We start from the raw sequence: 14884 nt of genomic DNA, 5'->3' as shown, positions 1-14884 counted from the left end.
GTGGTAATGTGTGTATGTGAATTCTTACATAGCTTTGACTTTGTGTGTGTGTCCCTATTTTTAGGGTATTTCCACACACTGCATACGGTTAGATATATTTGACCATATTACGTTTTTGTGGAGCAGCTAACATCATCGACTGACAATCAGTCAACCCAGGTTTGATGTTCTCCATCCTGCTGTTGTGAGTGTTGCTTGTTGCTTTGGATAAAAATATCTGCTAAATATCAGTCAACTTCAACTTTAACTTTAAAGTGTGACTGTATCATTCATTCAAAGATTAGTAGTCTGCCCCAAAAGGGACTAGTATGAACTATGGACATATCTGTCACTTGTCTATAGATATGTTTCATTTTCTTTATGGTGTAAGTGGTATCATTTGGTGCAATTGACTAGTTTTACGGAATTTATTTGCAATAATTTATTTTTCTTTTAATGGAAAACAGTGTCACATCTGAAAACAAATACAGAAATACACAACAATCTTTATTATAAAAGTCCAAATAACTTAGCAAAAAACAAACAAATAAAAAATAAAATGGCAAAACCACTCTGTAGAAAAAGGAACGTATTTACATCACTAGAGTACAGGAGTAGTGTCCAGTTAGACAGAAATTGGTCAGAACTGCTAAATAAAATATTGGCCCCGCACAATTTACCCCTCTTTGGTAAGCAACACACACACACACACACACACACACATAAAATGGAGAAAACACAAAAACAATGTTTTTTTCAAAGGAAAACACGGATCTGCATTAAGTGGGGAAGGAAAAGCCCATCTCGTGCTACTTCTCTTCCCTGCGCTCCCCAAGGGAAAAGATCAATGCTTTGGAAAACTTGTGGACCACAGGGTTTACTTGGAAATAAAAACAGCCAAACGGCTGTCTGGCTGGTGACTGAAGGTTTGACATTGGCTCCCTCTCATGGTGCTAGGTAGTACTGCTGTTTTGGGTGGATGGGTGTTTTTGGGGAGGGGGGGGTCACCCCCGCCCCCTGTCATGCCATGTGGTTTATTTGGGAATGTCCAGCGGGTAGGAGAGGGGAGCCGTGTCGGTGTCCGTGATGCTGTCCACGATAGAGGTCAAGGAGCGCAGGTTGGTCTGCTCCGAAGAGTCCTCATGCAGCAGGTCTACAGGTAAACAAGAAACAAACAAACACAATAAACAACTGCCACCATGACAATATATATTAATATCAACCAGAGAAATCAAATAAAGACAAGAAATAATAACAATAATAAGCTGACAAATTAATAGTTCCCTGTTTTTTGCGCTTCCCTTTAACCATAGATTTCGATAGCTGGTCAGTTTGAATATAATTCGGAAAATATAAAAGAATCAGGTGTTATAACTGTCAGATTTGAATATATAAAAGATTGAGATGTTATAACTGAGATTTGTTTGAGCTGTTTAATGGACTGTGATTTGACTGGAACTGCTAGGTGAATAGTATGAGCTAGCATGGGCCCTCTCTGATATTCCTGGTTCTGGGGGGGAGTAGTGTGGCCCATAGGGGGTACTTCTGATTTCTCTGGTCCTGTTGGGTGAGTAGCCACATTGTGAGCTGTCTAGGCTACTCATGGTCCTGTGAGCACGTATTATGTGCTGTCCAGAGTACAGAGTGATTCTGTCAGTGAGTATTACAGTATGGGCCCACTCTGATTACTCTGGTCCTGTGTGTGAGTAGTTTGTTCTTTGGTAAGAGCTCTTGGTTCTGTGAGAGAGTATTATGGTCTGTGGCAGGCGCTCAGGTTCTGTGAGAGAGTATTATGGTCTGTGGTGGGCGCTCTTACCCTCATCGTTATGAGAGTAAATATTATGGTCTGTGGTGGGCGCTCTTTCTGTCATGGTTCTGTGTGTGAGTATTATGGTCTGTGTTTGGCGGTCGTGGTGCTGTGTGTGAGTATTATGGTCTGTGTTTGGCGCTCTTGGTGCTGTGTGTGAGTGTTATGGTCTGTGTTTGGCGCTCTTGGTGCTGTGTGTGAGTATTATGGTCTGCGGTGGGCGCTCTCACCGTCGTGGCCGGTTCCGTAGGCGGGGGCGCAGTGTTCCGAGGCGCTGCTCCACTCTGGGCTGCTGCAGCAGGTGCTACCCGACCCCTGATCGCTAGACGACGACACCTGTTGCCAAGGGGACAGACACACACACACGCGGCTGTCAGTCCTATGCCACCACAAGCCCCACCCCCTCACCAGCCTGTCGAGCCATGGCACACGAGTGTCACAGCCTGAGGACCGATCAGAGGGCTACTCTACTTGTGAGCGCACTGGCAGCCATTTTGTTCTGTGCCCCCAGGGTGCCATGTCAGCCCTGAGGGGTGTCTTCTCCATCCTACAAGACATCTTTTCAGAAATTATACTCTATTTTATGTGCTTTTCCTTAAAAGTCTGCTGTCTTCTCCACCCACTACACCCAAATACTCAGACCTGTCTTCTTCATCCACTACACCCAAATACTCAGAGCTGAATAACAGAGAGTAGGAACCCTGACAGAGGTTCCTACGGGTGGGGCAGACCGGACCCAATCACAGTCACTGCTCGCTTTCCCTGTTGATGAGCTTGTCCACTGATTGGCCTTTACCGATCAAAATGATCATGGCAGCACAGAAATACAAATAGTAGTCGACGACCAAGTGTCAAATGTTGTGATAGTGAGGTTTCTCAGTATGTTGTAAAACACTAGACATCTTTTCAGAAATTATACATAAGCACTTTATATATAAAGTGCTCCATGAGCCATGCACTGCATGAAACCAGTTTAAATGGATGTCTTCAACTTCTATCAGTAATGTATTAACAACATATTCATAACATAAAAGTAACTTATCAATGTATTATATCAATAATTCCCATCAAATTCCATGACTGTCAGGACACACAAAGGAAACCTGCTTCACTCTTTCAACTCTCTTTTTCAGTTTTCATTTTAGTACCATTTAGTAATTAAAATGTACTAGCCTTCTAGGTTCTTAGTGTTATTATTTATTTATTAGTTTTATTATTAACTTGAGCCACACATTAAGAGAGTACATTTTAGTCCAGTCCGCCACCTCCTACTGTATATTGAATGAGACAAGCTTAAATGGTATATTTACAATAACGCTTCAATAGTATAATACTGAATAATAATATGCTTAAAAAGTAACACTTCATTTATGCTATATCTCTGGAATGTTCTCCCAAGCCCTGTCCCTCTCTCTTTCACCTTCTGTATTTAGTATCTATTGTCATCTACTTACATCTATACCAGTTGAAGTATACTTAAAAGGTACTTTTTAATGATGCTGTGTCTGATTAATTCCTCTCCCAGAGCCTTTTCTCCACTCTCCACCTCTATCCTACCTCTTCCTGTCCCTGTCCCTGTCCCCGTTCCTCTCCTCTCCTCTCCTCTCCTCTCCTCTCCTCTCTTCTCCTCTCCTCTCCTCTACTCTACTCTACTCTCCCTCTACTCTCCTCTACTCTACTCTCCTCTCCTCTCCTCTCCTCTACTCTCCCCTCCTCTCCTCTCCTCCCCGTTCCTCTACTCTCCTCTCTCCTCTCCTCTCCTCTCCTCTCCTCTACTCTCCCCTCCTCTCCTCTCCTCTACTCTCCTCTCCTCTCCTCTCCCCTCCTCTCCTCTCCTCTCCTCTCCTCTCCTCTACTCTCCTCTCCTCTCCCCTCCTCTCCTCTCCTCTACTCTCCTCTCCTCTCCCCTCCTCTCCTCTCCTCTCTCCTCTACTCTACTCTCCTCTCCTCTCCTCTCCTCTCCTCTCCTCTCCCTCTCACTCTCCTCTCCTCTTCGCTCCTCTCCTCTCTCCTCTCCTCTCCTCTCCTCTCTCCCCTCCTCTCCTCTCCTCTCTCCTCTACTCTACTCTCCTCTCCTCTCCTCTCCTCTCCTCTCCTCTCCCTCTCACTCTCCTCTCCTCTTCGCTCCTCTCCTCTCTCCTCTCCTCTCCTCTCCTCTCTCCTCTCCTCTCCTCTCCTCTCCCTCTCCCCTCCTCTCCCCTCTTCCGTCCTCCCCCTGTCCTGTCCCCGTGTGGGACTCACCCTGGGCGGCTGTGCCGGGCGGTAGTGCAGTGCGGCGGGGTCGTGGTCCTGCTGGTTGAGGGAGCTGACCAGGGCCTGCAGGCGCTCGATGTACTGGATGGCGCTGCGCAGGATCTCCACCTTGGGCAGCCGCTGGTTGGGGTTCATCAGCGTGCTCCGCTTGAGCGCCTCGAACGCCTCGTTCACCTTCTTCAGCCGCCGCTTCTCCCGCAGCGTCGCCGCCTTGCGCCGGTCCATCGTCACCGACTTGCGCTTGCACACCTTGCAGGCCCATGGCAGGCACTGGCCGGGGCAGTGCGGCTGGTCCTGGAGGGGCGACAGGGGGACCCCCAGACCGGCCGGGGGAGACGCCTTATCCTCCAGGCCCCCCACCACGCCCCCCGACAGCAGCCGTCCGTCCCCGCACAGTCCCAGCATGGAGCTCCGGTCCTGGTAGCCCCCGCTCTGCTCGTACCCCCCCGCCAGCCTGCCCTGGAAGTAGTTGTCCCCCCCTTCGTAGAAGCGCTGGTCTGGGAAGAAGTAGGGGTTGGTCTCGAAAAGCTCCATGGTGACTCAGGGTTATTATGGGATGGGGGAAAAGGTCTCTTCTTCTTCTGCTGTCCTCTCGGGTTCTCCCTCTGCGCTGTCGTAGGTCCTGCACGAGGGTCAGGGAGCACTGGCTACGCGGCGGAGTGTGTGTGAGAGTGTGTGTGTGTGCGGGAGTGGGAGTGTTCCGCTGTTCCCTCCTCTAGCTCGTGCCGCAAGAAGATCTGTGGACAACAACTGTTCCCCACCAACTGTCACGGGGCATTTAAAGGCTCTGGGCTGCAGTTAGATCAGTGTGGTAAATATAGCGCGAAACCTGAGACGGCCGTTTAGCTGCCGGCCGCACATTCACGCCACTTTACATCTCTGTTCCTCTCCACGTCTCCAGGGGCCCCAAGCGAGCGACGCGCAGACCCAGGGGCCGACGTCAGGCCACGGACGAGACGCGGGGGAACGTAATCTCTGGGGGTGCGGACCTGTTGAGGAGAGAGATTAAAACCCTAATATTGCTCTTAGAATGGGTTAAGCCTTCCTCCACAGCAGCAAAGACACACACACACACACACACAACTCACTCACACACACACACATACACAAGCACATGCACACACACACACACACACACACACACACACACATAACTCTCCCTCTCTCTCTCTCTCTCTCACACACACACACCTCGCCTTGCCACTGATTACCCCTATGTGTTGCATTGTTGGGAATAAGAATGTCCATTTCTGTCCTTCCATGGGTCATATTATCCAGCTCTGATATCTGCCCAGCACTCCTGTTCCCTCATATTCTGTGGTGTGTGAGTGTGTTAGCTTCTTTTGTGTTTGAGTGTGTTTGCTGAAATAGTGTAATGAATGTGGACACATAGTAGACAGTGTGTATTCAGGCATTTGTTGAGATGTGTCACACACACGGCCACACACACACACACACACACACACACACACACACACGTCCAACCGGGATTTCCAGACAGCGCACGGCTTACTGTAACACACCTCTCTGCACCACAACAGGTCATGTAGCTCTGATGCTAATCCACCCCTGCTTCCGCTTCCAGCTAATGAGTTGGGGTATTTCTGGGTACTGACCCAGCAGCAGGGGCAGTTGCCAGGGCGACATGGCGCAAGGGCATTCACACATGCCCGTTTTGGCGCGGGTGCTCCTCTCACACGGACAGTGCCCTCTGCTCTTGGCCGTTCTCTGGGCAGGCCAACGCAGGGATGGTCATTTTGATGCCGCCGATGAATGAAGACCCAGTTAAGCAATGGTAGGACAAATTAGGAACAAAGTTTTATTTACAGTGATGTGCATCAAGGGAGAGACAGCATGACTTTGCATAAAGATCCACCAGCTGTTTTTAGGGAAATTGTCAGTCTGACAGGGGATGACGTGGTAAGAGCCTAGCGTGGTAAAGCTCTGGTGTGCTAAGAGCCTAGCGTGGTAAAGCTCTGGTGTGCTAAGAGCCTAGCGTGGTAAAGCTCTGGTGTGCTAAGAGCCTGACATATTAAAACCCTGGTATGGTAAGATGGTGTGGACCCATGGCATGCTAAGGGTCTTGAGTGGTAAGATGGTGCTAGGGGTCTTGTATAGAAAGGCTTTTGTGTGCTAAGACTGGAATGTTAAGCTGGCGTGGTAAAAGCCTGGCGTGGTAAAAGCCTGGCATGGTAAGATGGCATGGTAAAATGGCATGGTAAAAGCCTGGCGTGGTAAAAGCCTGGCATGGTAAGATGGCATGGTAAGATGGCGTGGTAAGATGGCATGGTAAGATGGCGTGGTAAGATGGCATGGTAAGATGGCGTGGTAAAAGCCTGGCGTGGTAAAAGCCTGGCATGGTAAGATGGCGTGGTAAGATGGCATGGTAAAAGCCTGGCATGGTAAGATGGCATGGTAAGATGGCATGGTAAAAGCCTGGCATGGTAAGATGGCATGGTAAGATGGCGTGGTAAAAGCCTGGCGTGGTAAGATGGCATGGTAAGATGGCGTGGTAAAAGCCTGGCGTGGTAAAAGCCTGGCGTGGTAAGATGGCATGGTAAGATGGCGTGGTAAAAGCCTGGCGTGGTAAAAGCCTGGCATGGTAAGATGGCGTGGTAAAAGCCTGGCATGGTAAGATGGCGTGGTAAGATGGCGTGGTAAAAGCCTGGCGTGGTAAGAGCTTGGCGTGCAGAGCTGCTGTTGCTGCTGCTGCTGCTGTCAGGTTAGGCTCTGATGGATGGGCACGGGTGGCAGCCTGAGCACAAAGACGCCTCTGTGGAGCAGAGAGTGTGTGTGTGTGTGTGTGTGTGTGTGTGTGTGTGTGTGTGTGTTAGTCACTCAGTCGGACCCTCGGCCTCTCCTTAACCCATTGTCAGCAGAAATGGAGAGTGTGTAGGGGGAGGGGGCACAGTGGCAGCCGCACGCGCCTCATCACACACGCACACACACACACACACACACACACACACATTTTTTGGGGGGAAATCCTTGTTCAGCAGGGCTGTGGAGCTCTGTGTTTGGGCAGGCAGAGATCACATCCGAGGTCCTCTCAGCTGTTCATCCATGACTCCTTTAGGTGGTGGTGGTTGTTTGTTATTATTGCTGTAGTTGTTTTTGTTGTCAAACAGGTGCATGTGTAGGGGAAAGTCTCAATGTCGATAACATTTTCCCACATTTCTTTCTGTTTTTAAAGAAAAGGAAATAAAAATTCAATGGTGAGGCACACTGTATGACATCACTACAAGACACACTGTAATTTCGTTATGCCTACAGAAATGTTGTGAAATGATTCAAATGCCTCCAGAGTGTAGCACTGTAGCTACATGGCTTCTCTAGCTGTTGTCTGCAGCAACTAGGTAGCACCGTTTTTGTTTTTTGGTTTGTTTTATTTCGTACCGATAGTTCTCGTGATCTCAAGGAACAGAGATCTATGTGAAAATTGTTGTTTTGACTGTGTGGTACCGTGCTGTTTGATGTTTAGTGGTTTTCTTTATGTCATACTTTATTTAGTCTCTTTGTCAAAGCCACAGAAACAACTGAGACAGAATGTTTATTGTAAGCAGACAGAATGCCAAATGGTGTACCTAACTAATTGCTCCCCCTACAAGAGACACCTTCATTATATCTGGCAAGAAAGGCACGTCACTTACCTGTCCCCCCTTCCAAACTGACCCCAGACAGGAATGTATGTTCTGTCATTATATCTAACCATGAGTGTTCTAGATGTGTGTTTATTGTCTTGGCTTCACTTTGCAACACTGTGCTGTGCTGTTCGTGGAGCAGAGCTACCAGAACATTGCTGTCACATCCAGAATAAAGAACTATTCTCTCGCAAGCCAGGTCAACATTGGATGAACTCGGCGTCTCCATTTGGAATTAAGGAGACATTTGGGGTTTCTCTTCAGTGGGCTACGATCCAAACCCAAATAAACACACTTACTCATGTCCACTCCCGCGTCCATAAGCTAGCCTCTCCCACCAGGAAGGACACTCACTCATGTCCACTCCTGCGTCCACAAGCTAGCCTCTCCCACCAGGAAGGACACAAGCACATGTGTGGTGTTTAGCCTTTAGGAGCATAACACTTTGACCTCCACTATAAGGAACAGTAGGGCTGTCTATGGACTTAACTGACAAACATACCTGTAACGTTAGCCAGGTTAAGTGTGTGTCTGTGTATGTGTACAGTATGTGTGGTTACATGTGTAACGTTAGCCAGGTTAAGTGTGTGTCTGTGTATGTGTACAGTATGTGTGGTTACATGTGTAACGTTAGCCAGGTTAAGTGTGTGTGTGTGTGTACATGTGTAACGTTAGCCAGGTTAAGTTTGTGTGTGTGTGTGTACATGTGTAACGTTAGCCAGGTTAAGTGTGTGTCTGTGTATGTGTACAGTATGTGTGTGTACATGTGTAACGTTAGCCAGGTTAAGTGTGTGTGTGTGTACATGTGTAACGTTAGCCAGGTTAAGTGTGTGTGTGTGTGTACATGTGTAACGTTAGCCAGGCTAAGTGTGTGTGTGTGTGTGTGTGTATATGTGTGTGTGTGTGTGTACATGTGTAACATTAGCCAGGTTAAGTGTGTGTGTGTGTGTGTGCATATGTGTGTGTGTGTACATGTGTAACATTAGCCAGGTTAAGTGTGTGTGTGTGTGTGCATATGTGTGTGTGTGTACGTGTGTAACGTTAGCCAGGTTAAGTGTGTGTATGTGTACAGTATGTGTGGTTACATGTGTAACGTTAGCCAGGTTAAGTGTGTGTGTGTGTGTACATGTGTAACGTTATCCAGGTTAAGTTTGTGTGTGTGTGTGTGTGTGTACATGTGTAACGTTAGCCAGGTTAAGTGTGTGTCTGTGTATGTGTACAGTATGTGTGTGTACATGTGTAACGTTAGCCAGGTTAAGTGTGTGTGTGTGTACATGTGTAACGTTAGCCAGGTTAAGTGTGTGTGTGTGTGTGTGTGTACATGTGTAACGTTAGCCAGGCTAAGTGTGTGTGTGTGTGTGTGTGTATATGTGTGTGTGTGTGTACATGTGTAACATTAGCCAGGTTAAGTGTGTGTGTGTGTGTGCATATGTGTGTGTGTGTGTACATGTGTAACATTAGCCAGGTTAAGTGTGTGTGTGTGTGTGTGCATATGTGTGTGTGTGTACATGTGTAACGTTAGCCAGGTTAAGTGTGTGTGTGTGTACATGTGTAACGTTAGCCAGGTTAAGTGTGTGTGTGTGTGTGTGTGTGTGTACATGTGTAATGTTAGCCAGGCTAAGTGTGTGTGTGTGTGTACATGTGTAACATTAGCCAGGTTAAGTGTGTGTGTGTGTACATGTGTAACGTTAGCCAGGTTAAGTGTGTGTGTGTGTGTGTTTATATGTGTGTGTGTGTGTGTACATGTGTAACATTAGCCAGGTTAAGTGTGTGTGTGTGTGTGCATATGTGTGTGTGTGTACATGTGTAACGTTAGCCTGGTTAAGTGTGTCTGAGTATCAAGCTCTGACCTACTGGCCTGTCCTGTAACTGCCTCTGGTCTCTCTCTCTCTCTCTCTCTCTCTCTGGTCTCTCTCTCTCTCTTTCTTTCTCTGACCTATTGGCCTCCTCTGTCACTGCCTAAAGAACTTCACTTCTCTGTGACAAGTCGGGGCACGCTGCAGGACAGCTGGACTTGGGGAGGGGGGGGGAGTGGGTTAGTAAGTGTGTGTGTGGTGTAGTGTCTTTCTCTCTCTCTCTCTCTCTCTCTCTCTCTCTCTCTCTCTCTCTTTCTCTCTCTGTGAGTGTGTGTGTGGTGTCTTTCTCTCTCTCTCTCTCTCTCTCTCTCTGTGTGTGTGTGTGTTACGCAGCATTAATCCTGACTCACTGGTTCTTCGCCTTGTTGGCTCTTCTGAAAAATACCATAACCCCCCTCACACATACACACACCCTCGTTCAATTCAATTCAGTTCAATTCAAAGGGGCTTTATTAGCATGACTGTTTTGGTACAGTGTTGCCAAAGCTAGTGTTACAGATAACACAGTTGAATCACAAAATTAATAAAATAGACATACAGCAATGTGGGTATAAACATGTAAACACAGAATATTAGACAGAGAACAGTAGCAGAAATAATACTAGGATGATAGGGATGAGTGTATGTATGTGTATCAGTGTGTGTGTGTGTGTTTGTGTGTGTGTGTGTTTATGCGTGTGTGAACACAAACACAGGGTTTTGTTATACCATGTCCCTCAGGTTGTGACTTGTTGTGCTGCCAGATCAGCAGAGGGCTCTTCACCAAGAAGTATGGCCATTTTATCATTGTCTTCAATGTCTACAACATGTGCTATGACTTTTTGGATGTTAGTGAAAGTGTCTGTCTTAAAGTGTCATATTTTTCACAGTGAAGAAGAAACTGTCTCAACCTGACAGTGACCACATATTCTTTGTTTTCTTGGCAGCCAGGTTTTTCTGTATCTGCCTGTGCCTACTGATGTTGTGGTCACTGAGCCTATGGTCAGGATTTGACTCTTGCTTCTCTCTAACAGAGATGAGATATTCAGCCAATTCATATTCTCTTTAGGATCAGATACTTTGGTTGGTAATTTAGTTTGTCCAATGCTCTAAATAATCTTCTTTTGCTTGATACATTATTTTGTTGAGTCAAATTGATGTTTGGGAAGCAGAGCTGGACTGAGCTTGATGTGAATTAGTTGTGGTTATTGAGTTAGTTAACTTCAGTACCAGCTGGCTCAGAGGACTCTTTTCAGGGTTCAGCTCCTGGGTTTTCAGTGCCTCAAAGCGGAGGGAGTTTTTGGGACTGCTGTTCAGGTGCATCCAAAATTTTAAGGATCTTTTTTGAATAGGTAAGGCCAATGGAAAGTGGCCTAACTCTGCCCTACATGCATTATTGGGTGTTTTTAATTGAACTTTTAGTATTGATCGCCAGAATTCTGCATGTAGGGCTTCAGTTGGATGCTTGTCCCATTTTGTGTTGTCATGCATACTGAGTTGCACATTGCTTTTAGAGGAGTGTGTGTGGAGTTTAGAGTGTGTAAGAGGGGGGGGGGGGGGGCATTGTAGTGACTGCAACAGATGCTGTCCCCTCATCCTCCCATATCTGCCCCTCCCCCTCCCCCCTCCCCAAAAAAGTGTCCAAGTTTACGTTGGAGCCCCCCACACGCCCTCTCTACTTCTCCCTGCCATGCGGTGTCAACGTAAGATCATCTGTCCAGAGCCCTCAGGCACCACGGTCATCACGCTGAGGAAAGTGCTGTGGTAAGATGGTGTGGTAGGGGTCAGTTGTGGTAAACATCTACAGTAGCGTGGTAAGATGGCGTGGTAGGAGCCTGTTGGGGTAAAGATCTAGCGTGGTAAGATGGCGTGATAGGAGACCGCCGTGGTAAGATGTCGTGATAAAGCCCTGGCGTGATGGGAGACTGGCATGGTAAGATGTTGTGGTAACGCCCTGGCGTGGACTGGCGTGTTAAGATGTCATGGTAAGATGTCGTGGTAAAGCCCTGGCGTGATGGGAGACTGGCATGGTAAGATGTTGTGGTAACGCCCTGGCGTGATAGGAGACCGCCGTGGTAAGATGTCGTGGTAAAGCCCTGGCGTGATAGGAGACTGGCATGGTAAGATGTCGTGATAAAGCCCTGGCGTGATGGGAGACTGGCATGGTAAGATGTTGTGGTAACGCCCTGGCGTGGACTGGCGTGTTAAGATGTCATGGTAAGATGTCGTGGTAAAGCCCTGGCGTGATGGGAGACTGGCGTGGTAAGATGTTGTGGTAACGCCTTGGCGTGGACTGGCGTGTTAAGATGTCATGGTAAGATGTCGTGGTAAAGCCCTGGCGTGTCAGTGTGAGATCCTCTGCCCTCAGGCCCCGCGGCAGAGCACCGGTGAAAGTGGGCCTCAGCAGACCACCTCTTACATTTGAGTTCTGGTCAGGCAGGTCAGTTCTGGTCAGGCAGGTTAGTTCTGGTCTGGCAGGTCAGTTCTGGTCTGGCTGTGGGCTGGTTGAGGCAGGTCAGTTCTGGTCTGGCTGTGGGCTGGTTGAGGATGGTTCTGTGGGGCGGTTTGATGCTAAACGCAGACTACTCTCTCATTATACAGCACGAGGTGGATGGCAGTGCCTGTCAGCATGGCCGTTCTGATGGCTGGTCACCCGTCTCTGGTCATTAAGAAGGTGGGTCATTGCCCTCTGGACGGGCTGTGAAAAAGAATAGCCCTCTGTTCTATGTCTACAAACCAATAGTTGGTCACAGATTGTATCACTGTGTCTTTGTTACATTGCAATTAAAGAGTAATATACAGTATAATACAACAACAACAACAACAACAACAACAGAATGATAAGTACCAGCAAATTGATACTCAGAGAACTCTGTGACTATGTGGGTCTGAGTCAGGATTGGGGATCGATTTGTGATTGATAGTGTCAATCAATGTGATTCTCTGATCATTCGTTTGTGACACTGCCATTAATGACACGGTACAGGCATCAGTAGTGTTATCACCCGGAGAGAAGAAATACTCTTTTTTGATTGGCTGGCGGGGTGGCTTTTAATTCTGAATAATGGGACAAAAAAGTTTAATCGCTGTTCCATATCAGTGCTTATGAATAGTAACTATAACAGCCAAATTTCCCTCATGGGATCAAAAGAGTATATATACATACTTATACATACTTATATTATACTTATACTTATACTATACTAACAACGATAGTAGGACGATGGTTGAGCCTGGAGGCAGTCTTCACAACAATGGAATCAACTGTAAACAAGCTAACTGTCCATGCTATCGCTGTTATAGGGCCAACGAAAGTTGTAGCCTACAACAAGCTGAACTAGTGAGCTTTTTAAACGGAACCGCGTGTTTCCTTAGTGTCAACTGGGTGATAAGCGGGATAACGGCCTTCGAGGTGTGTCCAGTTATACGGAATTAATGGACTCGGGCGAAGGGAACTCGGGCGGAGTTCTTTGGACTCGGGCGGAGTTCTTTGCCCCTCGCCCTTGTCCATTAATTCCGTATAACAGGACACCTCGGCGGCCGTTATCCCTTACTTAACACATGGTACAGGCATAAGTAGTGTTAACACATCTTTTTGGTTAACAGTTGCTGTTCATTCATTCACCTACTCACTCATTCATTCACTCACTCACCCATCCATACGGAGAGCCGTAGTGAGCGTGCTCAGTGTGCCTCCCCTAGTGTTGTTACTGTAGATGAGATAACACCCCCCCCCCCCCAAACCCCCTCGTCCACCTCCTCCGACCCATGAGTGAATGCTCCCATTCATGCGGAGAGAGCAGCTCAGGCTCGTAGGGGGGCACCTGTGTGTGTATGTGTGTGTATGGGGGGAGGGGGGGCTCTGAAGGGCCCAGAACGCCAGGCCTTTAAAGTGTGTATGTGATGTGTGTGTGTGTGTGTGGGGGGGGGGAGGTCCTTGGTCAGCAGCGCAGGCGTCACTGGGCCTTTTATCGTCCCATAATCCCGTACAACAAACAGCGTGGAAGGCATGTGCGTGTGCAGCTGCCGCGGTCTTAGTGCAAGTGGTGTCATGTTAAGACACAGGAATGATACCCCCCCCAACATACCCCCCCCACACACACACATACCCCCCTGCCTCACCCAGCACTGGCATCCAGACTACTGCCCACAGGCACATGCCTCTATCTTTCACACCCCTTCTCTCTTTCACTCCCTCTCTCTCTTTCACTCCCTCTCTCTCACTCCTTCATCTATCACCCTCTCTCTTTCACACCCTTTCTCTCTTTCACTCCCTCTCTCTTTTACTCCCTCTCTCTCTTTCACTCCCTCTCTCTCTTTCACACCCTTTCTCTCTTTCACTCCCTCTCTCTTTAACTCCCTCTTTCACACCCTTTCTCTCTTTCACTCCCTCTCTCTTTAACTCCCTCTTTCACATCCTCTCTCACTCCTCCATGTATCACTCACTCTTTCACTTTCTTCCTCTCTTCCACTCCTTTCTCTCTTTTACTCATTTCTCTCACTCCATCTATCACTCTCCTTCTCTACTTTTCTTATACCCCCTCTCTCTATCACTCTCTTTCACCCACTCTTTCTCTCTCTCTTTCTCTCTCTCACTTAATTTCAACTAAGTACTTTCCACCACTGTCTTACTCTTTCTCTCTAACACGCACATGCATGCATTTCACTCTCTCTCTCTCTCTCTCTCTCTCTCTCTCTCTCTCTCTCTCTCTCTCTCTCTAATTCTCCCTTTCATTCCAACTGTCTCTTTTACACAGATATAACACACTTCTACATATTTAATGAAGTATGTTAATCACCCTCAAGCTGCTTGTAAGCTGTTCTCACCTTTAAGAGGATGACTGTGTGTTTGTGTGTGTGTGTGTGTGTGTATGTGTGTGTAAGAGTGAAATGCTACTGGCGTAATGCTGAGAGCTGTGTGTGTGTGAGTGGGCTAGAGTGTCATGTCACTGGCAGCTGAGCGCAGAGAGTGGTGTGTAGGCTATGTGTGTGTGTGTGTGTGTGTGTGTGTGTGTGTGTGTGTGTGGTGAGTGTGGTGTCACTGGCATGATGCTGAGAGTGTGTGTTTGTGTGTGTGTGTTTGTTACAATGTTGTGTCGCTGGCATAGCGCTGAGAGGTGCTTGTGTGTGTGTGTGTGTGTGTGTGTGTGTGTGTGCAAGCCTGAACATCCTGAGACAGCTGGCTGCCTGCCCCCCACCCCCATAACCACCAATAACGGGGGTCAGCACTCCAAGATGACCCGCAGTCTAGGCCGAGGTTTGTTTATACACACACACTCACACACACATTCACCTGAGTTACTTACACATATTCGCTCATTTACCTGGCGACTTACTCACACACTCACTCATTCACCTGGCGGCTCATT

General features: G+C 47.7%; 1 protein-coding gene and 1 long non-coding RNA gene across 2 annotated transcripts in view; one reads left to right on the top strand and one right to left on the bottom strand.

The window, feature by feature from the left end:
* Positions 1-465: 465 nt before the first annotated feature.
* Positions 466-4794, bottom strand: myog (myogenin). Its single transcript, XM_042090601.1, has 3 exons — positions 4028-4794; positions 2017-2122; positions 466-1132 (listed from the first exon to the last, which is right to left on the bottom strand). Exons 1-3 carry the CDS (start codon positions 4571-4573, stop codon positions 1014-1016), a joined length of 771 nt encoding a protein of 256 aa, XP_041946535.1. The 5' UTR covers positions 4574-4794; the 3' UTR covers positions 466-1013.
* A 9723-nt stretch (positions 4795-14517) lies between these two features.
* LOC121707531 overlaps positions 14518-14884 on the top strand; it is a 15425-nt gene continuing 15058 nt past the window's right edge. The window contains exon 1 of the long non-coding RNA XR_006031347.1: positions 14518-14541. This is a non-coding gene — a long non-coding RNA (uncharacterized LOC121707531). The remainder of the gene's footprint in view (positions 14542-14884) is intronic.

The sequence above is a fragment of the Alosa sapidissima genome, chromosome 4, assembly GCF_018492685.1.
Source record: "Alosa sapidissima isolate fAloSap1 chromosome 4, fAloSap1.pri, whole genome shotgun sequence".
Lineage (NCBI taxonomy): Eukaryota > Metazoa > Chordata > Actinopteri > Clupeiformes > Clupeidae > Alosa > Alosa sapidissima.
Note: the sequence above shows the minus strand (reverse complement) of the source record. Positions and strands in the feature narration are given on the sequence as shown.

Coding starts and splice junctions, on each gene's coding strand:
- myog (XM_042090601.1), bottom strand. CDS start 4,573: ATGGAGCTTTTCGAGACCAACCCCTACTTCTTCCCAGACCAGCGCTTC. Junction 2,123..4,027: donor GCCCGGCACAGCCGCCCAGG/GTGAGTCCCACA, acceptor CCTTGGCAACAG/GTGTCGTCGTCTAGCGATCA. Junction 1,133..2,016: donor CTACGGAACCGGCCACGACG/GTGAGAGCGCCC, acceptor GTTTACCTGTAG/ACCTGCTGCATGAGGACTCT.